We start from the raw sequence: 21,510 nt of genomic DNA, 5'->3' as shown, positions 1-21,510 counted from the left end.
CGGGGTCACTGAGGCCCACGCCTTTCCCTAGACCACTTCCTGAGACCACGCTCACAACTTTCCTATTTTCTCCTTCCTGGCCACGTCTACGACCGCCCCCTTTCCTGGCCACGCCCACACTTCGCCTTCCTGGCCACTGCTGGCTCACCCCTATCTCCTGGCCACACTCAAGCTGCACCCTCAGATCTGAGGTACCCTGTGTGCCCTTCCCACCCAAAGCCCCTCCAACAGCTCCCTGGGAGCCCTGGCTCCTACTGTGCTATGCCAGCTCAGCATCCCCCACCCTCTGCACTTCTGTCCTCGGCAGCCTGCAACACTGCCCCGGGATCCCCCACTGCCAACTCATCCCCATCTACCCTCTTGTCCCCAGCCCATCGGCCCCACCATGTAGCCCTAACCACCACCCTCACTCCCATGAGACCAGACCCAATCTTTGTGCTGGAGCAGTCCCAGGAGCTGGAGCTGACTGCCCCAAATGCGGCAGTCTCATACTATAATCTCATTCCTGTCCCCAGGCCCCTCCTGCCATCTTCCCCTCCATAAGGCCCCCCCCCCAGGACCTGTCTGTCCTAGAGGGATCTGCATCCGAAAGTCCCCTTCATGCCCCTGCTGTACCGAGAGGTCCCTTCCCACATGCCCAGGTATCACTGCCCCACCAGCCCGGGCCCCTGCCTAGAGGGCTAGGCTCACCCTCAGCACTCCAGATGGCTCCCACAGCACCCACACTTACAACTGGAAACTCTCGTTGTACTTGGGTGCCCAGCTGTTGTTCTTGGATTTGGTGGCAAACTTTCGCTTCTTGTCACTGAGCTGAGGCCCAACGATGTTGACCTCAATGAATGGCCGAAAGATGCCAGAAGTCTGCCACTTGAGGTCATTGGCCGCCACCACTGTTGGGGGTGGGGTGGAAGTCAGGCTCACCAGTGGGACAGAAATAGATACTTTGGTTTTTCGAGGACTGTTGAAAACAAGGCTTTCATTTCCCAGCATGCCCCTCTAGCTGACTGTGGCTAACAGAACAGCATGGCAGAGATGGAGAAAGAGAAGTGACACCTGAATTCCTGCCTGCTGCCATGCCTGCAGCAGAATCACCCCATGACATTTCAGTCTCCTACACCATTAAAAAAAACCAAAACTTTCCCCCTTGGCCTAAGTGTCTCCGAGTCTAGTTACCTCCCTCAGGCCACTCACCCTTCACTGTGACCTTCTGCTCTCCAGTCCCCGGATGTGTGAACAGCTCCACGTGAACAGACACTTCACCTACAGGGTCCTCCACACCCGAGCCTGGGTGGGTAGGGGAAGATGCCCGATATGAGTTGATTCTTTCCCAGGCAGGACGAACCTTGGCCACTTCCCCCACCATGTGCTGGCAGCACCAGGTCACCGGCCCTCACAGGGAGGTACTGAGGGCCCCAGTGTGGCAGGTGCCCTTGGGAAGCCAAGAATCCTAGTTGTGGCGTTTCACTGCCATACTGTGTGGCTTAAGACCAGTTTCTTAAACCCTCTGAGCCAAATGCTTCTGTTGTCTGCCTTTTCCTGGCCACCTGTGCCAGCTGTGATGCGGTGGTTTTGAGTCACCCATAGCCACTCCTCTCCAATTTCTTCCCTCTGTGTCCTTAACTTGACTTGTGTCCCTGATTTCTGTCTTCACTCCCTCCCTACCTACTGGGACTCTGGAAAGTTCTATCCATCTGCCTGTTTGAAAACCACAATCAGAATCTGACCTATCCTTTGCTCCTGCCTGGATACTGACCTCACTGGTTCTCCCTCCTGGCTCCTCTCAATGCACCAGCAAGTCCTGTTAAATTAGACCCCAGCCCTCCTCTGCTCATAGCCGCACCCCCCCAGGCTCACATCACACTGGGAATTTGCAGTGTCTCTCCAGAGTCCCTCTTCTGTGTCTACTTCAGCCCAGTGCCCTCACTCCACAGGATCCCTACAGTACCTTCAGAACCAATGCCTCTCCAGAAGTGGGGGAACCTCTGCATACCTTCTGGCTCCCCTGTCCTGACTCTTGATCTAACACAGAAACTCACATTCCCACCGAGAACAGCTCCAGACCCCGAGGCTCAGGAAGAGTGAGCCCTAGTTCTGAGTTCACCGAGGGATGGCCAGTGTAACCACAGCCATCCAGTCAGAGCACTGCCTGCCTAGGGCTGCAGAGATTGCCTCAGTCATGTAACCCAGGCTGGGCCAATAGGAACTGACCTTGGAAATTTGATTGTAACTTAAAAAAAATATTTAATTTTTTAATTTTTAAAAGTTATTTATTTAATGTGTATGAGTGTATTACCTCCATGTCCTACAGTACCTGTGAAGAATGTGTCGGATCCCCTGAAACTGGAGTTATGGGCAGTTGTTAGCCACCATGTGGGTGCTGGGAATCAAACCTAGTCGTCTGCAAGAGGAGCCAATGCTCTTAACCACTGAGCCATCTCTCCAGCTCCAAGATTTTATTTTATCTATCTATTTATTTATTTATTTATTTATTTATTTATTTATTGGTCTTTTTGAGACAGGGTCTCCCTGTAGCCCCAGCTGACCACATGCTATGTAGACCAGGCTGGCCTGGAATTCACAGAGATCTGCCTGCCTCTGTCTCCCAAGTGCTGGGATTAAAGGCGTGCACCACCATACCCAGTAATTTATTTATTTTAATTAAATACTGTGAGACAGAGTCTCGCTACCTAGCCCCAGCTGGCCTGGAATTCTATATAGACCAGGCTGGCCTCAATCCTACAGAGATCCACCTGCTTCCGCCTCCTGATTGCTGGGATTAAAGGTGTGCATCATCACCCCTGGCCTTATTATTTTTAATTATATGTATGTTTGTGTATGTGCATGTTAGTGCAGTGCCCACAGAGGCCAGAGGCATTGGAGCTGGAGATGTGGGTACTGAGGACCAAACTTGTCTGTTCCCAACTGCTGAGCCACCTCTCCAGGCCCTGGACGTAACTCTTTTTTTTAATGTGTACGAGTGTTTTACCTGCATGAATGTAAGTGCACCCCTGTGTAATGTCCAAAAAGGCCAGAAGCTGGGCGTGGTGGCGCACGCCTTTAATCCCAGCACCCAGAAGGCAGAGGTAGGGGGATCTCTGTGAGTTCAAGGCCAGCCTGGTCTACATAGTGAGTTCCAGGACAGCTGGGGCTACAGGGAGACCCTGTCTCAAAAAGACCAAAAAAAAACACCAAAAACCAGAAATGGGTGTTGGGTTCCCTAGAACTGGAGTTACAAACAGTTGTTAGCAATGTGGGTGGGTTAACCATATGGATGTGGGAACTGAACCCGGGTCCTCTGCAAGAACAGCCAGAGCTCTAAACTACTGAGCCATCTCTCCAGCCCTTAGCTATAACTCTCAGGAGACACAGTCCAATTGTGGAGCTAAGCTAACAAGGCTGTCTCTATCCAATAAAGAGAAAGCTGACCCCACAGTGGTCTCCATGGAAATCAACTGACCAATGACTTTAGAGCCTGGATGCAGCTGTTTCTGATGCCAACTCAACCCTCTGTCTCAGTTCTACAGCCAACAAATTTCCTTGTCTGCCTGTGTGGTGGTCATGTGACCAACTCTTCTCAACCATTCTTAAATGTCCTGTAGGTCATGATGGGGATCATCGATGAGGGGCAACTTCAAATCTCTTGTCCTGACCTCCACTGGTAACTTGGAAGCACAGCTGCAGGGCCTGTAAACCTGTGGCTGCCAGCACCCCACCTTCTGCTCCATCCCCCAGGCAGCTCCCCACTCCTGGGGACCCCATGCATGGGGATAGGAGGGAAGGGAAAGTGGGAAGTGAGGGATTGGGTCATCAAAGGTCCATCCAGGTTACCTGTGCTGGACAGGAAGTGATGAGGGACAGGGAGCAGAGGGGCATGGCCCCTGAAGAGGGTCACATTGCCCCTGGCACTGCCCACCCCAGGCAGCCACCCTCTTCATCTCCAATCCCCCCCAGTCACATGCTCAGCCCCCTCCCAGGCTGATGCTCTGCAAGCTCAATCAGGGCCAGACGTGGGGAGCTGGGGACTTAGACGTGATGGTGATGTGAGGCAGACCAAGTCCAAAGCTAGTAAGAAGGGGGAGGGGCTGTGTGGGGCACCCCCACCCCAGGTTTGCTGGCTCCACTGGGAAGGACTGTCAGCCCCACCTGTCCCCCAAGTCACAGATACCCACCCCCACCCCACAAGAGAAGGAGGCTCCCTTGACCCTCAGCTCTGACAGAACATCAGGTGTCCCTGGGGAGAGCTGGAGAGACACTTTTGGATACAGGGGCCTGCTGTTTGTCCAAAGCAGGCAGGAACTTGTGATCCTTCTGCCTCAGCCTCCAAGCACTGGATCACAGGTTTGTGCTGTCAGGCATTCTTGGAAATAGAGTTCTTGACAATCCCCACTTCACAGACGAGAAAAAAGAGCCAGGGAGGTGCCCGCTGCCACACATGCCGAATGGCTGACCCGGGATCTGAGCACAATCTGCTGCCTCCACCCCCCACCCCCTGACTGTTGGGAATGGAAGCCAGGGCCTTGCCAAGTCTTTGGCCTAAGAGGTGTATTTTAGAAGAAAGGACTTGGAATTCCTTCCCCTTCCCTGTGTGGAACCAGCAAGCCTTCCTTCCCCCTTGCTGAGGTGGGGCCAGGCTGGGCCCAGGGGTGGGAGGAAGGATGGGCATCTTACTAGCCGGGTGGGAGGGGCGCAGGCACCAGGCACCACATGTGGGTGGCACCATGTGCAGGTGGCGGGAGGCGCAGGCACGTACCCTTCTCTGGATAAATTTCTTCACTAAGGGTAAACCTAGTCCCCTTTCCACCATGGACTGACCAAGGTGGAGGGGGGGAGGAGGAGGATGGGGAGGAGGGAGCAGTGAGACGAGGGTGGAGGAGTGTGCATGGTGGGGCAGGGGAGGCGCAGAGAGGGGCAGCAAGTGACAGGGAGGAAAAAAAATGAGAGAGAAGGAGAGAGAGGAGAGAAACGTCAGTGCAGACAGACGGACAGACAGACAGCCTCCCGCTCTGGGAACACCAGGAACACCAAAAGCAGCAAGGACAGGAAGGGAAACTGAGGCTTGGGCTCCCCTGCTGTGTCCCAGGATGGATGGTGACCTTCCCCTACTTCAACATGGGACAAAGCCTGAGGCCGTCAGCCTCTGCCTGCCCACACCTTTGGGGGAATTCTGAATGTGGGGACATCCCTGGTGAGGGCACTTGGACCCTAGAGTCCTGCTCTGGGGTCCCAGCTGCTGCATCAAGCTCAGAGAGGGACAGGGACAGAAGCAAGACAGAGAAAGAGAGAAAGAGGTACAACTCCCTCGGCTGCCCACACCACCCTGACTTGCCCCCTTCCTGCTCTTGAACCTGTCAATCACTCCACAGCCCCAGGACATCACGTGCCCCGCCTCTAGGGCTAGAGACATACCCTGGTTCCCTGACATCAGAGGTCTCCCCTGGAGTTGTCAGATGACAGCTTGGTCCTGTCTATCCCTGGCTGTCAATCACTCCTTATTCCTAGACATCACATAAGTCCCGCCCCAGAGCCATCAACCAGGAACCACTCATTGGTCCCTGGACAGCTGAAGTCCCGCCCCTCCATGACAATCACTTGGGTGGTCATAGGAGTTGTCTATCAATTCCTGGTCCCTGCCGTCCTTTGATATCAGAGGCCATCTGTCAGTCAGTGGCCTTGAGGTCAGGCAGCTGGGCAGGGAGGGTGTGTCTTCGGTCCTTACCCTGCGCAGACTGGGTCTGCACGAAGGTCTTGATGAGTAGGTCCGTAGCCTGCGTGTAGAGGGACAAGGCGTAGCGCAGGGACTGCAGGTCCGGGCTCTTCTCCAGGAAAGTCTTCTTAAGGCCCACACCACCCGCGTGGAAGTATTGCTGAGGGACAGGTGGTCAGTGTGAGCCTGCCGGTGCAGCACCCTCTGACTGGCAGTGAGTCTCCTGCCAGCCTCAGGATCTTTGTGCCGACTGTCCCCCTGGTGGAAAGATCTCCCTGCCACTTCCTGTTTGTGGGGATGACCTTTACAACATGGATAGAATTCTGGACAAATGGCTTTTACTGATTCTTACAGTCAAAAGCTCGTTATATCGTAAACAAGTGCACCTGGGCCTTGGGCTACTTTTGGGTCCCAGAGCACACAGCTGCGGTCCCTCATGACCCTTCCTTGGCCGTGACCCAGGACAATGCATGCATGTGTGTGGATGTTTTGTATATTCAAGAAAGCACTGTAGCTAGTGTGGTGGCCATTAGTAGGAAGTGATAGTGCAATGAAGATTATCGAATTTGTGTTGCAAACAATAGATGGGATTAAACTGCTGACATCTGCTTGTGGTTGTGTGGAGGACAGTGGTTAGAGGGACATAATCCTCATACGAGGATCCCACTTTCACTTCCCCATTTCAGGCTGGATATGCTATTTAATAAAAACAAAGAGCGGGCCCTTGTTTGGGAACACAGTTCTGAGAGAATTCTGAAGGAACAGGTCCTCAGCAGTTCAGGTCTGCACTTGTCTTTAAAACAGATGCTAGGAGTCAGCCCGCTTTTTAATTCAGGGATAGCCATGATGTGGCATCATGTAGTAAACTGCACCTGTTTCCAGACCGAACGTTTAAGCACCCTCAAACCTGCGTCCTCATGCCCTCTGTGTTCAAGCCCTCTGGTACATCTTACCTTGATGGTGTCCAAGGCCAGTTCAACCACAGCACACTGCTTTGGGGTTAGGCTCTTGGCTTCCTCTCGTACCATATGGTCCTATACAGATGGCAGGGAGAGGTCAGCTGGGCAAAGCTGAGTCCAACTCAAGGTCTGTGAGTCTTGACCTGCCGTTGTCCGAGCACATCACAGGCACACAGCAGCATGCCGTACACAGTTGATCGGTACCCTTGATCAAGCTGAACATGAACACATGTCTTTCCAAAACATTTAAGGATGTTTGTGATGGTGCTCATGTTTGTGAACAGGGTCTGTCTCCTGACCTGTCCCTAGGAAACCTCCCCCATGATCTCTTGCCCCTCACCTTGAGCTTGGAGAGCTGGCCCAGCTCCTTGGCGGCATTGAAGATCATTTGTGTTCCCTGTGGGAAACAGCAGACATACAGGGTGAGGGCCCATGCCTCTGAACAGTTCCCCCACCCAGCCCTGTATGCCATCTTGGTTCCTGGCCAAAGGTTCCAGGTAACACTTGGGTCTCAGGGACAGTGTGTCAGTAGCCCCCTGTGAACCCCTGGAGATCCCATTCCATAGGCTACTACCCACTCGCTTTCCCCCACCATGACCCCACAATTGGGAGACAGGAGAAAAGGGCAGGGAAGAGGTTGTAGGGTGTGATGAGGGGGACCAAAGATGGGCTTGTTTGTGGCAATGGGCTCTGAAGTTAGGGAGCTTTAGGAGAGCCATAGGCCAGGCTGGGCTTTGGGGATCCCTCCCCAACAGCCAACCCTCTATGGGGACATCACTCTAAGCTTTACAAAGACTACTCCCCAAACACTGGCCTCTGCCCACATTCCCCATCTCTGCCACATGTCCCGAAGATGCCAGCATGGCTATGGCTCTGACAAGCCAGGCAGGCCCTGTCGTGTGACTGGGGCAAATAATTCAATCTCTCTGAGCCTCAGTTTCCCCTGTAGATGGGGAGTCAACCCTGTGGCTTTGAAGGAACACAGTGTATCTTTGGTCCTATTCACTGTCATCCAGTTTTACTCACAGAGTCACAGGCAATATCAGTGTAGACAGGGTCCCAGCCTGAGAGCCCCATGTCAGGGTTCAGCCCACTTCTGAGCTGGGTGACCTCAGGTGGTGCCCTGCCCCTCTCTGGGCTTCAAGTCGTCTCTCCTAGGCTAACAAGAGTACCCTAGCAGCTTGGGGAGGGGAGGGCTGTGTTAGGTACCCTGGTGGGGCTGGGTGGGACATTTACGGCTGTGGTACGTGGAAACTGCTACTGTTAGTGTCACCCTCTGGCTCTCATTATTACTATTTATTAGTTGTATTTACTAGTGCTGGGAATGGAACCCAGCCCCAGTGCATGCTCGGCCAGTGCTCTACCACTGTGCCACACTGCCTACTCCCCCAAGCCCCATATTCCCAAGAGTCCCTGAAGCTGTGAGTTGGAGGTACCTAGAGTCCAGTGGTATGGGCCTCAGTTTCCCTTGCTGCACCCACCTGTGTTTCAGTGGGGAGCAGGGCGCTCTTAGGCCCCCTCCACACTCCACTGCCCCCCTCATTCCCGCCACCCACGAGCAAGCCAGACAGACAGAGGAAGAAGAAATAACAAACAGGGCCACAAGACGCCCCCGACGCACAGACCACATAGTAGGAGGGGCAGGGGCAGGTGAAGGGTGGGGTGGGAGCCAGACAGACAGCGAGAGACCGGGCTTACGTCTGAGTGGCTTGGCAGTTTCACCCTGCCCTGTGGAGAGAACCAGGTGGAGGTCAGAGTTCCGGTGGCTACTGGGAGGATGCTCAGTGGGACTTCCCTGCCTCATTGAATCACATTGTGAGCTCCCGCCCCGTTCCTGGGTCTCACAGCGGCCTCCTCCCCAGCTAAGGCACCTTCCCTAGTCTCCAAGTGGGAGCTTGAGACTGGACTCTGAGGGTGCACAGAAGGCTGCCACCCTGACAGCAGATGCCTTGGGGGACAGGGCTCCAGGTCTGTCCCCCCCACACCTCAAGCCCTCCTTGGGGAGGTCTGACTACAGAAAACAAACTAAGTCCTACAAGTTCCTTCAGCATCTATACACCCGGCCACATTCTCAGCATGCAGAGGCTTTCTACACACTTAGTTATCAAAAGGCAGCTCACGCCTGCAGGGAGCCTCACAGTCCAGAACGCCCAAACAAACCCACACGCTCCACTCCACAAGACGGCCACACGCAGCTCCTGAAAGGCTGGCTGGGGAGCGGTTACACCCTAGACCCCACATTCATTTAGTACATGGACAGGCATGGTCTGTTCTGTGGGTGTGCACAAAGCATCTGCTCACACACTGCCAGGCTCCCATCTCCTTACAACAAACACCCATCAGAACAAAGGAACTGCAAAAAAAATCTCAGTGAGGGCCACAGAGCATCGCTGAGCCAAGGCTGAAGGAGCCCCTGGGAGCTGCCGGGAGGGGTGGAGCTGTGCACACATCTCTGTTCGAAGGCAAATGCACTCACACATGCAGGTTGCACTCCCGACTCTGATGAACGACCTAAACTCTGGCTTCTGTCCCATGGGGTGTGATTACCAGCCACCTCCCACTGAGGCCCCAGCCGACCTTCCTACCCGGGCACACAGCACAGGTCACTCTCACAGACACTCACAACTCAGCTCGAAAGCCAGGCCTTCATTACCTTTTCTAGGCCCTTGCCATGTTTTCTCAAGAGAGTACCCTGCAGAGACAATGTCACAGGGAGTCAACGGCCCAGTCTTGCAGAGCAGAACCCTGTCACACATGCATGCGAAGGGACAGGGTGGCTGCACTGGCTAGGGGCTGGTGACTCTGGGACTGCAGAGGCCCCAATGGCTTGCTCTTGAAAGAGAGAAGGGGAAGGAAAGAGACAGGAACTAGGAGGATGAGGCGAGGGGAGGAGGGACAGGAGAGGATGATACAAGGGAGAGGGGAAGGGAGAAGGACAGGGAAATGGAGGAAGGAGCAGGAGGAGGGAGATGGAGGACTGAGAGGGAAGATGCTGAGGGAGGAGGAGGAAAGAGGAGGAGGGAGGAAAGGGAGGGAGGAGGAGGTAGGAGGGGAGGAGGGGAAGGGAGGGAGGATTTGGGAAGAGGGAGGAGGAGGGAGAGAAGTAGGGAGAAGGTATGAGGAAGGGGAATAGGAGGAGGAGGAGGAAGAGAGGGAAGAAAAAGGAGGACGGGGGGAGGGGGAAGAGAAAGGAGGAAGAGGAGGAAAGAGCCAGAACTAGAGAGAGCCAAGATAAAAGTCACTGCCAAAATCTAACCCATTGACATTTAGTGTACAAAGGCAGCTGCTGGATCCAGAGAGCAGAAGTGCTCTGGCTCCATGCCTAGACAGACGTGAACCTGAGCCCTGTCTCTGGCACATACACATGGCCCTGAGCTGGATGGTTTATCTCTGATCCTCAGCGTTCCTCATCTACAGTGGGAAGATCAACCCTTTGTCACTCAAAGCTTGCCATGAAGATGAGCTGAAGCAGCAGTTACCACAAGCAGCAGGCCTGTTGGAAGCCATCAGCAAATGAGAGTTCTCTTATGATTCTGCTCACAAGTGGCACACTACTACCAGGCGGTTACAAGACCCAGGCTGTACCACTGAGAAAATGGCACCTGTGAGCTTTGGACACAGTAAAGTGTCTGGCAGTCCAACCTGGCCCACCCACAAAGAGGGCTGGAGGGTGGGATTGGTTTCCTGAGGTGGCTGTGTTCTCCCTTATCCATGTCTGCAGACACAGGTCACTGGGGTGAGTGAATGCATCATCAGCTTTGATTTCTGGTAACTCAGAGTTCCTGCATGGAGCTGTACTTTCCATGCTAGGGAATGGAGGCCAGGAGGTGAGGTGATTAACCTGGGGCACAGAGCAGCTAGGCCAGGAGGTGACCCCCATCCCCACCAGACAGCCACCTGTCTTCTGTCAGTATATGCTGGGAACAGAGGGGTAATGTAGTGCTTGGACATGAGGAGGTCAAGGGTGGGGCCTGTATTAGGTCTATGAAAGTCAGCTCATAGTATGGCAGAGCCTGCATGATGTGGGCACGGGCCTTACTTCCTGTCTCTTTCTAGCTCTGGGAAACCACGGTGCCCTGGTGGCCTCTGAGAGAGGGTGGTTTCTGATCAAGGGATGGACATGATAGGGGGTCTGTTGAAATCACTGCCCCCACTGATTGGTTTGGAAGGAGGTGTGGCTGGTGGGTATAGCCTTCTGCCCCCTCCCGATGCCCGCCCCCAACAAACATAGATACATAGAGGTGAGGACGCACGATGAGGGGAGGGACTGGCGGGGGAGGAGGACGCGCTGGGAGGGGTGGGGACAGCTCCCATCCAGACACACAGTGAACGACGGACAGACAGACAGACACCCGGGTCTCTACTTACAATCATCTGCCAGCCAGGATAGGGACAGGGCAGGGAGGGGGGAATAAGTCACTGTGAGTGGCCCTAGAAGGGCTGGGCACAGGCGGAGAGGACACTGAGGCACTGACCCCCATGCTCTGGCCCTGCCTAGGGGACTGTCCCCACCTCCTTGACACGATCACTTTGCTGAGGCTTCTGCACCCTCCCTGACCCCTGCAGCCGCCCAGGGTTGTCCTGCAGCCTGTGCTGGGCCCTCAGTCTGTGTCATCAACAGTGTAATTCCCCCTAGGGGACACAGGCCTAGCCCTGCCCTGAATGTCTCCCAGCTGTCATACAGGGAGCTGGGTGGACATGAGGCTCAAGATAGCTATGTCCTCTGACCTTCCATGGCACCCTGGAAGTGGAATGGCTCTGCTCACCCCTAGATACACCCTGGACCCCTGTGTTGGTGTCTCGAGCTCCCAACCCCAGATTGGAGGCACCAAGTTCCCTGGGCTTCCCCCACGAGGTGGCCACAAGTCCGGGGCCGGGCCTTACCGTCTGGTCTGTGAGTGGTGGCAGGACAATGGTCCTCTCCATGGTGTTCATCACCAGCTTCCACAGCTCCTTCAGCACACGCTTTAGAACTGTCTTCTCACAGATTTTGGCGAAAAGGGTGAGGCTGGGGGTGAGACAAGCGGTCAGTACAGAGAACAGCAACCCATCCATCCACCCACCCACCCACCCATCCATTCAACAGAGACCCAGAGCCCAGCAGATCAGTATTTGGAATATAGGCTTACCCATCCATCCATCCTTCCATCCATCCACCCATTTACCCATCCATCCATCCATTCATCCTTATATCGGTCCTCCATTCACCCATCCATCCATCCATCTATCCATCCACCTACCCAACCACCCATTCATTCATCCCTTACATCTGTCCATCCATCTATCAGTCCACACATCCATCCACCCACCCATCCATTCAGCCATCCACCCACACATCCATCCACCCACCCATCCATTCAGCCATCCAACCACACATCCACTCAACCACCCATCCACCCATCCAACCATTCATCTGTATGTCTTTCCATCCACTCATCCATCAGTCCAACCACCCACACATCTATCCACCCACACATTCACCCATCCATCCATTCATCTGTATGTCTGTTCATCCATTCATCCATCAATCCATCCATGCCTGCCCCTTCATATATCCAGTCCTTCCCACCGTCTTCCTGTTCAGGAATGGAAATCCCCACCCTCCAGTATCCACACTGAATCTTCAGCCCCTCACTTGCTGTCCAGGAGGTCCATGATAGGCTGCAGCACGTTGTCAGCATCCTGGGCCACGCTGCTGCATGCACTGGCCGGCACGTTGCCTGTGCCCTTCACCTGGCTCAGGATATCTCCCATCTGTTTGACACATTCCTCAATGTGCGGCTGGAAGCTGTGGGCACAGGGGGAGGGGTAAGCCAGGCTCTGCGATCCAGAGGGTGAGGCCACCCACTCAGCTTGCATCTGGGTTTCCTGTCCCCAGCACAGGAAGCAATGGTATCAGCCTGAGCCAAGTTGGGGAACACTAACAGTTTTACTGGAGCCTCACCTGAGACTCCCCATGAGGGTCAGTTCAGTCCCAGAATCCTCCACAGGTGCTGTTAACACCATCCTACTTCCAAGGTAAATATAGAGACCGAGAGAGGTGAAATGACTCACCAGAGCCCACACAGCTGGGGAGAGGGGAAGCCAGGATTTGGACATAGCACATCTAACAGAGTCGGGTCTTTGCACCTGGTGAGTGTGAGTTCCTCGAGCTTGGGGGCCAGGGCTGTCCTGGCTCAGTTGCACCCGCCCTGATGCCCCTACCCTGCCCCCACTGTGTGCCCCCAACGCATGCCCCACCTGGTGGCAAACACACGGCTCAGGTCATCCAAGACGCTGTTGAGCTTCACCTGCAGCTCCTTCAGGATGTCACTGGCCTCGGCATCCAGCTGAGGGAGGGAGGGCACCAGTAACTGAGAGTCACATTTGCTTAAGTGTCCTTGTGAAGGGATCTGAGGGGCTGAGGAGGAAACTGAGACACAGACATCCCAGCTGTCCCAGGAGGTCTACAGAGGCCATGGGCTGCAGTTCATGCCCAGAAAGCCTGGGGAACCACAGGGATGTGTATGGCACTGGGGTGAACCTGTGGCAGCCTCCTCCGCCCTCACCTCTTTCCCGCCCATCGCCTCGAACATCTTCTCGAGTTGCACCCGCAGCTGCTGCGTGTTGTTCATGAGGATGCAGGGCTGTGGAGAGCAGGGGGTCAGGCTGCCCTGCCACCAGGGGCCTCTCAGGGATGGGGTCTGCCCAGGACTTGGGTCCCCAGGGTCACCTTGACATGGGCAATAATAGCTTAGACTACCCATGACCTGCAGAGGGGTCCCTGGGGCAGAAGGGAGTGTTCTTTAGGAGCTCTCCTGGGGAAGAACACCCCCACCCCAGGGTAGACACACAGTCTACTCAGACACTCAGGCTCTGACAGATGATACATGCTCGTGCTACAGTTCTCAACACAGCTGTATAAAACAAGACAGGTAGGCATGGAGGCACATGCCTGTCACTCCAGCCTTAGACTGTCACTCCAGTCTTAGGAGGAGAAGATGGATTTGGTTCAAGGCCAAACTGGGCTACACTGCAAGTTTGTGGCTAATGTGGGCTACATGTAAGTTCCAGGCCAGCCTGAGCACCATGACACATTGTCTCAAAAACCCAACCAATTGGGGTTGGACTCAGCAGTTAAGAGCACTGGCTGCTCTTGCAGAGGACCTGGGTTCATTTCCCAGCACCCACATGGTGGCTAATAACTGTCTGTAACTCTAGTTCCAGGGGATCCAATACCCTCTTCTGGCCTCTGTGGGCACTCCACTATATGATTCACTTACATACATGCAGGCAAAATAGTCATAGACATAAAAAAATTAAAAAACCCAACCAAGCAGCCGGGAACAACAAAGAATCCCACAATCCTACACACACACACACACACACACACACACACACACACACTCACACTCACATTCACACAATGTGCACACAATCACACAAGTGCCTGCAGATCCACTTCTCAGCAGGGTTCTTCCTCCAAGCCTGGACACCCAGAGTCAGGTGTCAGAGACTGGGGGGGGGGCAGGGCCACTGGGGGGCAGGGCAGGGCCATTGGGGGGCAGGGAAGTTTCACTGGGGGGCAGGGCCACGGGTCACTGAGGGGCAGGGCAGGGTCACCACGTTCTCCTTCTCCCTGGAGCAGTAGGAGGCGAAGGCCTTGGAGATGATGTCCGCGTACTGCAGGAGCACGTTGCTGATGGTCTGAGGACAGAGACAGGGTTGAACAGGGGGCAGAGGTCTGCAGGACACCAGCCACCACATCCAAGAGGCCCTGGCTACAGACATCATGGGTGAAGTTGCGCTGTGCAGTGTGTAGGGCAGACATCAGGCTGGGCGGATTATCCACCCAGGACAACCAACAGGAAACAGGGAACAGCCCACAGATGACACTGTTAGACACTGTCAATCCCTGTAGACCTAGTTCTTTTTCTTTTCAACAAGATTTTGCTGTGTAGTCCAGGCTGGCCCCTGCCTCCCCCAGTGCCAGAGGAGGCAGCATGTCCTACTCCCTTCTGGAGGAACCAACCCTAGTGTCACAGCAGGAACTGATTTTGAGCTGTAGCCCAACGGTAGCCTTTAATTCCTAGCTAAACCACCATCCTGATGAACTCCAGCTCTACCAGAGACAGCAAACCCACAATGCCAGGTGACTACATGAATCTCAGCCCCTGAGCTAATTCAGTCCCAACTCAGAACTTCATGGTTTCTTGGCATCTGAATTTTACATTTGCCTACTTTTGTTTACTTTTGTTTTCTGTTTACTTTGGTTTTTGTGGCACAGGGAACAAATCCCAAGGTGTCGTGCTGCTAGGTGGGTGCTCTACCACTGAGCTGCACCCAGGCTCTCAACTCCTACCTCCCCACCTTAAAATCTTCATTTACTTTTTTGTGTTTGTGTGGTGTGTGTGGATGTCAGAGGACAGCTTGTGGGACTCGGTTCTCTCCTTCCATCATGTGGGCTCCAAGTATCCACTTCAGGTTATCAAGTTTGCCGCAGGGCCCTTCCACTCCGAGCCCCTTGCCCACCTCCCTCAGCTTTTTTTTTTTTTCCTAGTTATACAGCAGCTGTTTTTCTGACCTGCCCAGTTCTGTCCTTTCTTTTCTTTTTCTTTCTTTTTTTGAAACAGAGTCTACCCGTAGCTCCAGCTGGCCTGGAACTCACTATGTAGCAAACCCACAATGCCAGGTGACTACATGAATCTCAGCCCCTGAGCTAATTCAGTCCCAACTCAGAACTTCATGGTTTCTTGGCATCTGAATTTTACATTTGCCTACTTTTGTTTACTTTTGTTTTCTGTTTACTTTGGTTTTTGTGGCACAGGGAACAAATCCCAAGGTGTCGTGCTGCTAGGTGGGTGCTCTACCACTGAGCTGCACCCAGGCTCTCAACTCCTACCTCCCCACCTTAAAATCTTCATTTACTTTTTTGTGTTTGTGTGGTGTGTGTGGATGTCAGAGGACAGCTTGTGGGACTCGGTTCTCTCCTTCCATCATGTGGGCTCCAAGTATCCACTTCAGGTTATCAAGTTTGCCGCAGGGCCCTTCCACTCCGAGCCCCTTGCCCACCTCCCTCAGCTTTTTTTTTTTTTCCTAGTTATACAGCAGCTGTTTTTCTGACCTGCCCAGTTCTGTCCTTTCTTTTCTTTTTCTTTCTTTTTTTGAAACAGAGTCTACCCGTAGCTCCAGCTGGCCTGGAACTCACTATGTAGACCAGGCTGGCCTCAAACTCACAGAGATCCACCTGCCTCTGCTTCCAGAGTGTTGGGATTAAAGGTGTGGGCCACCACTCCCAGCTAGCTGTCTTTCTGAGTTTTTGTAGTGCTGGGGTTGGAAGCTAGGCCTCAGGCATACCATGCAAGTGCTCCCCAACTCCCACATCACTACCCACTCTTGACCCCCCACACCCCGCCTGCACCATCTCCCGCCCACCCTTGCAGGTGTCACCTTGGCAAAGCGCCGCATGTAGTGGCCAACAATCTGGGGGTCGGGGCACTCCAGCTTCTTGATGATCTCAAAGCTCTGGTTGAGCTGGGAAAAGACGTCCACCACCGAGCAGGAGAACAGCGCATGCTCTGAGGTCTGCTGGAACTGTGTGGAGACAGCAGTAGGGTCACATGGACGCTGTTTAGGGTCACCCTCCGGGGTGGGTAGAGGGGTTGAACAGTGACTGAGAACCCTTGAGCAGGACCTGAGGGAGCCTGACAACAAGGTCCCTGTGGCCAGTTGGGAGCTGGTCACGTGCAACCCCCTTACCCCATCCTTCTTGTCTCGCTCGAGGGCGCCATGCAGGAAGTCCCGGGACACCTCCTCATTCTCATCCAGCCATTGGATGACGAAGGGTTCAAACCACCTGTGAGGGATAGCTGCTGCGATGCTGGGCAGGGACACCGTGCACTTACCCCACCCTGTCTGGTACTGGTGTGTAGGCCTGTCATCCCCAAACTCAGGAGGTGGGGCCCTGAGTCCTCCTCCACTGCTGGTCAGTGACTTCAGTTTGGTTGGTGTAAGGAGCCTTTTTAATGTATTTATTTACAGATGGGCTTTCATGTAGCCCAGACTACCCTTGAACTCATTGTGTAGCTAAGGATGACCTTGAAGAGGGAGGAGGAGAGGGAGCAGGAGGAGGAGGGAGAAAGAAAGAGAAGGAGGGATTGAGGAAGAAAGAGGGAGGAGAAAGAGGAGGGAGGAGGAAATTAAGGGAGGAGGAAGCAGAAGGGCAGAAGACAGGAGGAGGAGGAGAAAAGAGGGAGCACTCAGCCATAGCAGATTGAAAATAACTCAAAGCACAGCATCTGTCTGAACATTCACGCTTGCTTCCTGTGTCGCTCCCTGAACTGCACAGCCTCCCCAGAGCTCCTGAGACATTGGGCTGTGCTATCTAGAACAGATTTAAAGTTTGCAGAGGCCATGTAAAAGGTCTGTATCAACACCTTGCTTCCCCACAGTGAGGACAGGAGCGGCAGGGGTTTGGGACCTGGCACCTGCCGGCCTGATGGCTCCCAGGTCTTCTGTTTACATAACCATCCCTGTTCCTTCCTGGTTTCAGCCTGGCAGGCTAGGCACTTACGCAGGGTACTCAGGCACGCGGTCCTTGCAGGCAGGTAACTCAGCCACATACTCATTGTAGAGCCATTTGACCTTAAAGTGCAGGTTCATGTAGTCCGCACTCTTGCACAGTCGGTGCTTGTCGTGCTCTGGCAGGAAAGGACAGCGGCTCAGGGGGAGGCTGGTGGCCTTGGTTGCCATAGTGGCGGCGGCTGCTGCACCAGGCAAGTCGGCACTCACCCTCCATGGCGTACTTCATATCCTGAGCAAACAGACTCCACATGACCTCAGCACTGATCTTTCCCACATTCAGCTCTTGGGGAAACCTGGGAAAGGACAAGGGAGCCTGGAGTGGATGGGTGAGGAGGCGTTGACCCTCCCACTGCAGGCACGGCATGGGCAGGGCACCAGGTCTGCATGCCCAAAGGCCGGGCTTCTCCTTCAGCCTCCACCCACCAACACATCCACCTGTCACTTACACTAACCGAGCTACCTATCAATCAACTCAGTCATCCATCCACCTGCTCATCCTTCCATCAGTCCACCCATCCATCTATCCATCAGTTCATCCTATCCATCGTCTGTCCATCCAGCCATCCACCCATCCATCCCTCATTCCATCCATACAAATCCCTGGTCTTAATTCTACACCTGAATAGAAATGACGTGTTGAGGCGACACATTTAGGGTCTCTCCCCATCCCAGCGCTCACTTTGGAAAGAAACCCACTCAAGTGTCCCCTTCAGCTACCCAATGACATTTCACCCAGACATCCATACACACACGAACTTTGCCAGGTTCCCACACTCACATACTGCACAATGCTACATGGTTTGTGATTCTGGAATGGGAACACAGAATCCATGTTGCTCAGGATGCCCTCAAACTCCTGGAATCAACTGATCCTCCTGCCTTGGCCTCGTGAGTAGCTGAGACCACAGGTGTACACCTCTGAGCCTCACTACAACATTCTGCATTAAAGTTCATTCACAAGATCGGTGAGGTGGTTCCGTGGATAAAGGCACTTGCCAAGGCTAACAACCTGAACTGGATGCCCAAAACCTACAAGTGGAAGGAGAGAACTGATGCCTGCAAGTTGACCTCTGACCTCCATATGCATGCTGTGACACACACACACTAAATAAAATTATAATTAAAATCCACTTGTTTACTTATTGTGTATAAGTGTTCTGTCATGGAGGTCAGAAGAGGGTGTTGGATTCTCTGGAACTGGAACTAAGGACAGTTCCTAGCCGACATGTGGGTGCTGGGAATCAAACCTGGGTCCTCTGCAAGAGCAGCCAGTGCTCTTTACTGCTGAGCATCTCTCCAGCCCAAAAAATTTAAATTAAAAAAAAAATAAAGTTTGCTGGGCGTGGTGGTGCACATCTGTAATCCCAGCACTCAGGAGGCAGAGGCAGGCAGATCTCTGTGAGTTCAAGGCCAGCCTGGTCTACAAGGTGAGTTCCAGGACAGCTGGGGCTACAGGGAGACCCTGTCTCAAAAACACCAGAAAAAAAAAAGTTCATTCCAGTCCCCCCCCCTTACACACACACACACACACACACACACACACACACACACACACACAATTAAACTCATATAATCAAACTGAAAATCCCATAGCTGGGTCTGAGGGCTCAGGCTTGGCATCTTAGCTAATAAGTAATAAGGAGACTCAGCAGGAAAATCTGAAGTTGAGGGTCAATCTGGGCTACAGAGTGAGTTCAAGGGCAGCCTGCGAGACTTATGGAGACCTTGTTAAAATAAAAAGTATAAGCCAGGCATGGTGGCGCATGCCTTTAGTCCCAGCACTCGGGAGGCAGAGTATAAAGGTATTACAAGGGCTAACTCCACGCACACACACTCTGCAGTCAGATGGCTCATCTGCACCCAGCTCACAGCTGTGCATGCTGCCATGACCAGGGCACCTATGTGGTGGTGGCCATGGAACTCACTGATTGAGGCAAGGTGTGTAGGAGTTCTTGTCCTCCTCAATGATCGACACGATGAGGGTGATCAGCTTGGACCAGAAGTCCAGGTTCTTGATGCTGGGACCCTGCTCCTCAGGGGGCACCTCCCCTTTTTTGGCCTGAAAGGTACAGAGGACATGAAAGGGGTTCAGAGAACCTGAGACTGGGGCCTAGGGCATAGCACATGCATAGTACCAGCAAGACCACAGAACCCAAGTCCAGCACACAAAGAAGCAAAACAAAACAACAAAAGCCAAGCGTGGTGGGCACGCCTGTCATCCCAGCACTTGGGAGGCACAGCTCAGAGGACAACTCTCGGGAGTCAGTTCTCTCCTTCCACCATGTGGGTATCAGGGATTTAACTCAGGTTGTCGGGCTTGGTGGCAAGGGCCTTTACCTGATGAACCATCTCACTGGCCTTGACATTCAGTTTTTAAATGGAGAGATGGCTCAGCAGTTAAGAGTACTGACTGCTCTTGCAGAGAACCCAGGTTTGATTCTCAGCACCCACATGGTGGCTAACAACCATCTGTAACTCCAGTTCTGGGGGACTCCGACGCATTCTTCTGACCTCCGTCGGCATTGCACGACATGGGTGCACTCACAGACATGCAGGCAATACACTCATATACATAAAATAAAAATAGTAAATAAAAAAAATTTTTTGGTCTTTTTGAGACAGGGTCTCCCTGTAGCCCCAGCTGTCCTGGAACTCACTATGTAGACCAGGCTGGCCTTGAACTCACAAAGATCTGCCTGCCTCTGCCTCCCAAGTACTGGGATTACAGGCATGTGCCACCACGCTCGGCCAATATATTTTTTTAATATTTATTATTTTTATTTTATGTGTATGAGTGTTTTGCCAGCAGGTATATAAGTGCACCACCTGTGTGCAATTTCTGAAGAGGCCAGAAGAGGGTGTTGGATTCCCTGGAACTGGAGTTACAGACAGACGGTTGTTAGCAGCCATGTGGGTGCTGGGAATTGAACCTGGGTCCTGTGGAAGAACAGCAAGTGTTCTTACCCACTGAGCCATCTCTCTAGGCCCAGGCTTCAACATTTCTTGGTTGTTTTTGTTTGTTTTTTGTTTTTTATTTTTGAGACAAAGTCTCACTATGTAGCCCCAGCTGACCTGGAACTCACTATGTAGACCAAGTTGGCCTTGAACTCACAGAGATCTGTCTGCCTCTGCCTACCAAGTGCTGGGATTAGAGGCGTGTGCCACCACTCCTAGTTCCTCAACATTTCTTAAATAGAGACTATACTAATCACAGTGTTTTATTCCAAACTCTATTCAGCAACCACATTCATGAATACCTGCTATCCAACCCTAAGCACTCCACTGGATGTTAGCAAATGCTCTTTTCTTATTAAAATCTTTCCCCAGTCTCGACATGTGGCTCACGACCCTATTTTCTGGAAGAAACTACTGAAGGGCTCAGAGACATTCAATCCCCCTTCAAAGATGCAGCAGAGCAGGCTGGGGCCTACTTGTCTGGGTGCACCCTGAGGCCTTACCGGGTCTGTTTGGTATTCGCGGCTGTAGAGCTCATGACAGTTGTTGAAGATATATTCATAGGTGGAGTTGAGGCACGCCTTCACGCAGTCCTTTACCACCTGGCTGGCACGGGGTGGGCTCTGGAGCTCTTGAACCTAAAGACAGAGGCCAGGTGGGCATGGCCAGGCAGTGACACCCAGAAAGGGTATGAGTTGCTGTCTACTCATTTTTTTCACAATTTTCTTGTTTTTAAAAAATTACGTGTGTGTGTGTGTGTGTGTGTGTGTGTGTGTGTGTGTGCAAATGTGGAAGCCAGAGGACAATTTATGGGCATTGATCTCTCCTTCTACCACGAGGGTCCCCAGAACTGTACTCAGGTCATCAGGCTTGGCAGCAAGCGCCTTATCTGCTGAGCGATCTCACTGGCCCTACTGTGTGTTTGAAGTGTCAGAGTGGAAAGGCCAAACTGAAAACCACACCAAGCCCTCACCGCTGTGGTGAGAATGGCTGAGGCCATGAGTGCTAGGAGGAGGTGGCAGGAGACCCACCTTCATCCGGAAGAAGGTGATGCTGGTGAGGAGGTCCACCGTGGACTTAAGGTCCTGCAGCCGCTCCGGGCTGCTAGCTGGGAAGTTGTTCTGTTGGAACCAAGGTGGGATTACGAGAGAAACAAGGGGACCATGGGAGATGGCATTTGGGGAGGATGTGATGGTCCCCCAGTTTCAGCTGGGGCCTGTGGAGAGCAAGCTGGGGCAGGGGCCGCTCCCATGGGGACGCAGTGCCAGGCTGAGATAAGTCCTTTGGGCCCTCTCTTCTGGGTGACTGTCCCCGCAGGCATGTAGGGCA

General features: G+C 53.4%; 1 protein-coding gene across 12 annotated transcripts in view; it reads right to left on the bottom strand.

Moving 5' to 3' along the window:
• Unc13a (unc-13 homolog A) overlaps positions 1-21,510 on the bottom strand; it is a 52,888-nt gene that overhangs the window by 3,978 nt on the left and 27,400 nt on the right. For 4 of the 12 annotated variants that reach the window (XM_029559322.1, XM_008824587.2, XM_029559317.1 and 1 more), the window contains 20 exons: positions 21,213-21,302; positions 20,685-20,819; positions 19,152-19,285; positions 17,434-17,519; positions 17,216-17,342; positions 16,402-16,498; positions 16,093-16,236; positions 14,266-14,349; positions 13,212-13,289; positions 12,904-12,992; positions 12,299-12,451; positions 11,548-11,671; positions 11,032-11,037; positions 9,317-9,355; positions 8,362-8,391; positions 7,004-7,060; positions 6,658-6,738; positions 5,717-5,864; positions 1,192-1,284; positions 731-890 (listed from right to left, as the gene is read on the bottom strand). In XM_029559322.1, the coding sequence (XP_029415182.1) occupies positions 731-890; positions 1,192-1,284; positions 5,717-5,864; positions 6,658-6,738; positions 7,004-7,060; positions 8,362-8,391; positions 9,317-9,355; positions 11,032-11,037; positions 11,548-11,671; positions 12,299-12,451; positions 12,904-12,992; positions 13,212-13,289; positions 14,266-14,349; positions 16,093-16,236; positions 16,402-16,498; positions 17,216-17,342; positions 17,434-17,519; positions 19,152-19,285; positions 20,685-20,819; positions 21,213-21,302 (1,955 nt within the window). Of the gene's footprint in view, positions 1-730; positions 891-1,191; positions 1,285-4,249; positions 4,808-5,716; positions 5,865-6,657; positions 6,739-7,003; positions 7,061-8,361; positions 8,392-9,316; positions 9,356-11,031; positions 11,038-11,547; positions 11,672-12,298; positions 12,452-12,903; positions 12,993-13,211; positions 13,290-14,265; positions 14,350-16,092; positions 16,237-16,401; positions 16,499-17,215; positions 17,343-17,433; positions 17,520-19,151; positions 19,286-20,684; positions 20,820-21,212; positions 21,303-21,510 lie in introns of those variants that run through there. The other 8 variants (XM_017795964.2, XM_029559320.1, XM_029559321.1 and 5 more) reach the window with 5 other exon arrangements.

The sequence above is a fragment of the Nannospalax galili genome, unplaced genomic scaffold (assembly GCF_000622305.1).
Source record: "Nannospalax galili isolate Female #2095 unplaced genomic scaffold, S.galili_v1.0 scaffold529, whole genome shotgun sequence".
Classification (NCBI taxonomy): domain Eukaryota; kingdom Metazoa; phylum Chordata; class Mammalia; order Rodentia; family Spalacidae; genus Nannospalax; species Nannospalax galili.
This window is presented reverse-complemented; position numbering and strand designations above follow the sequence as displayed.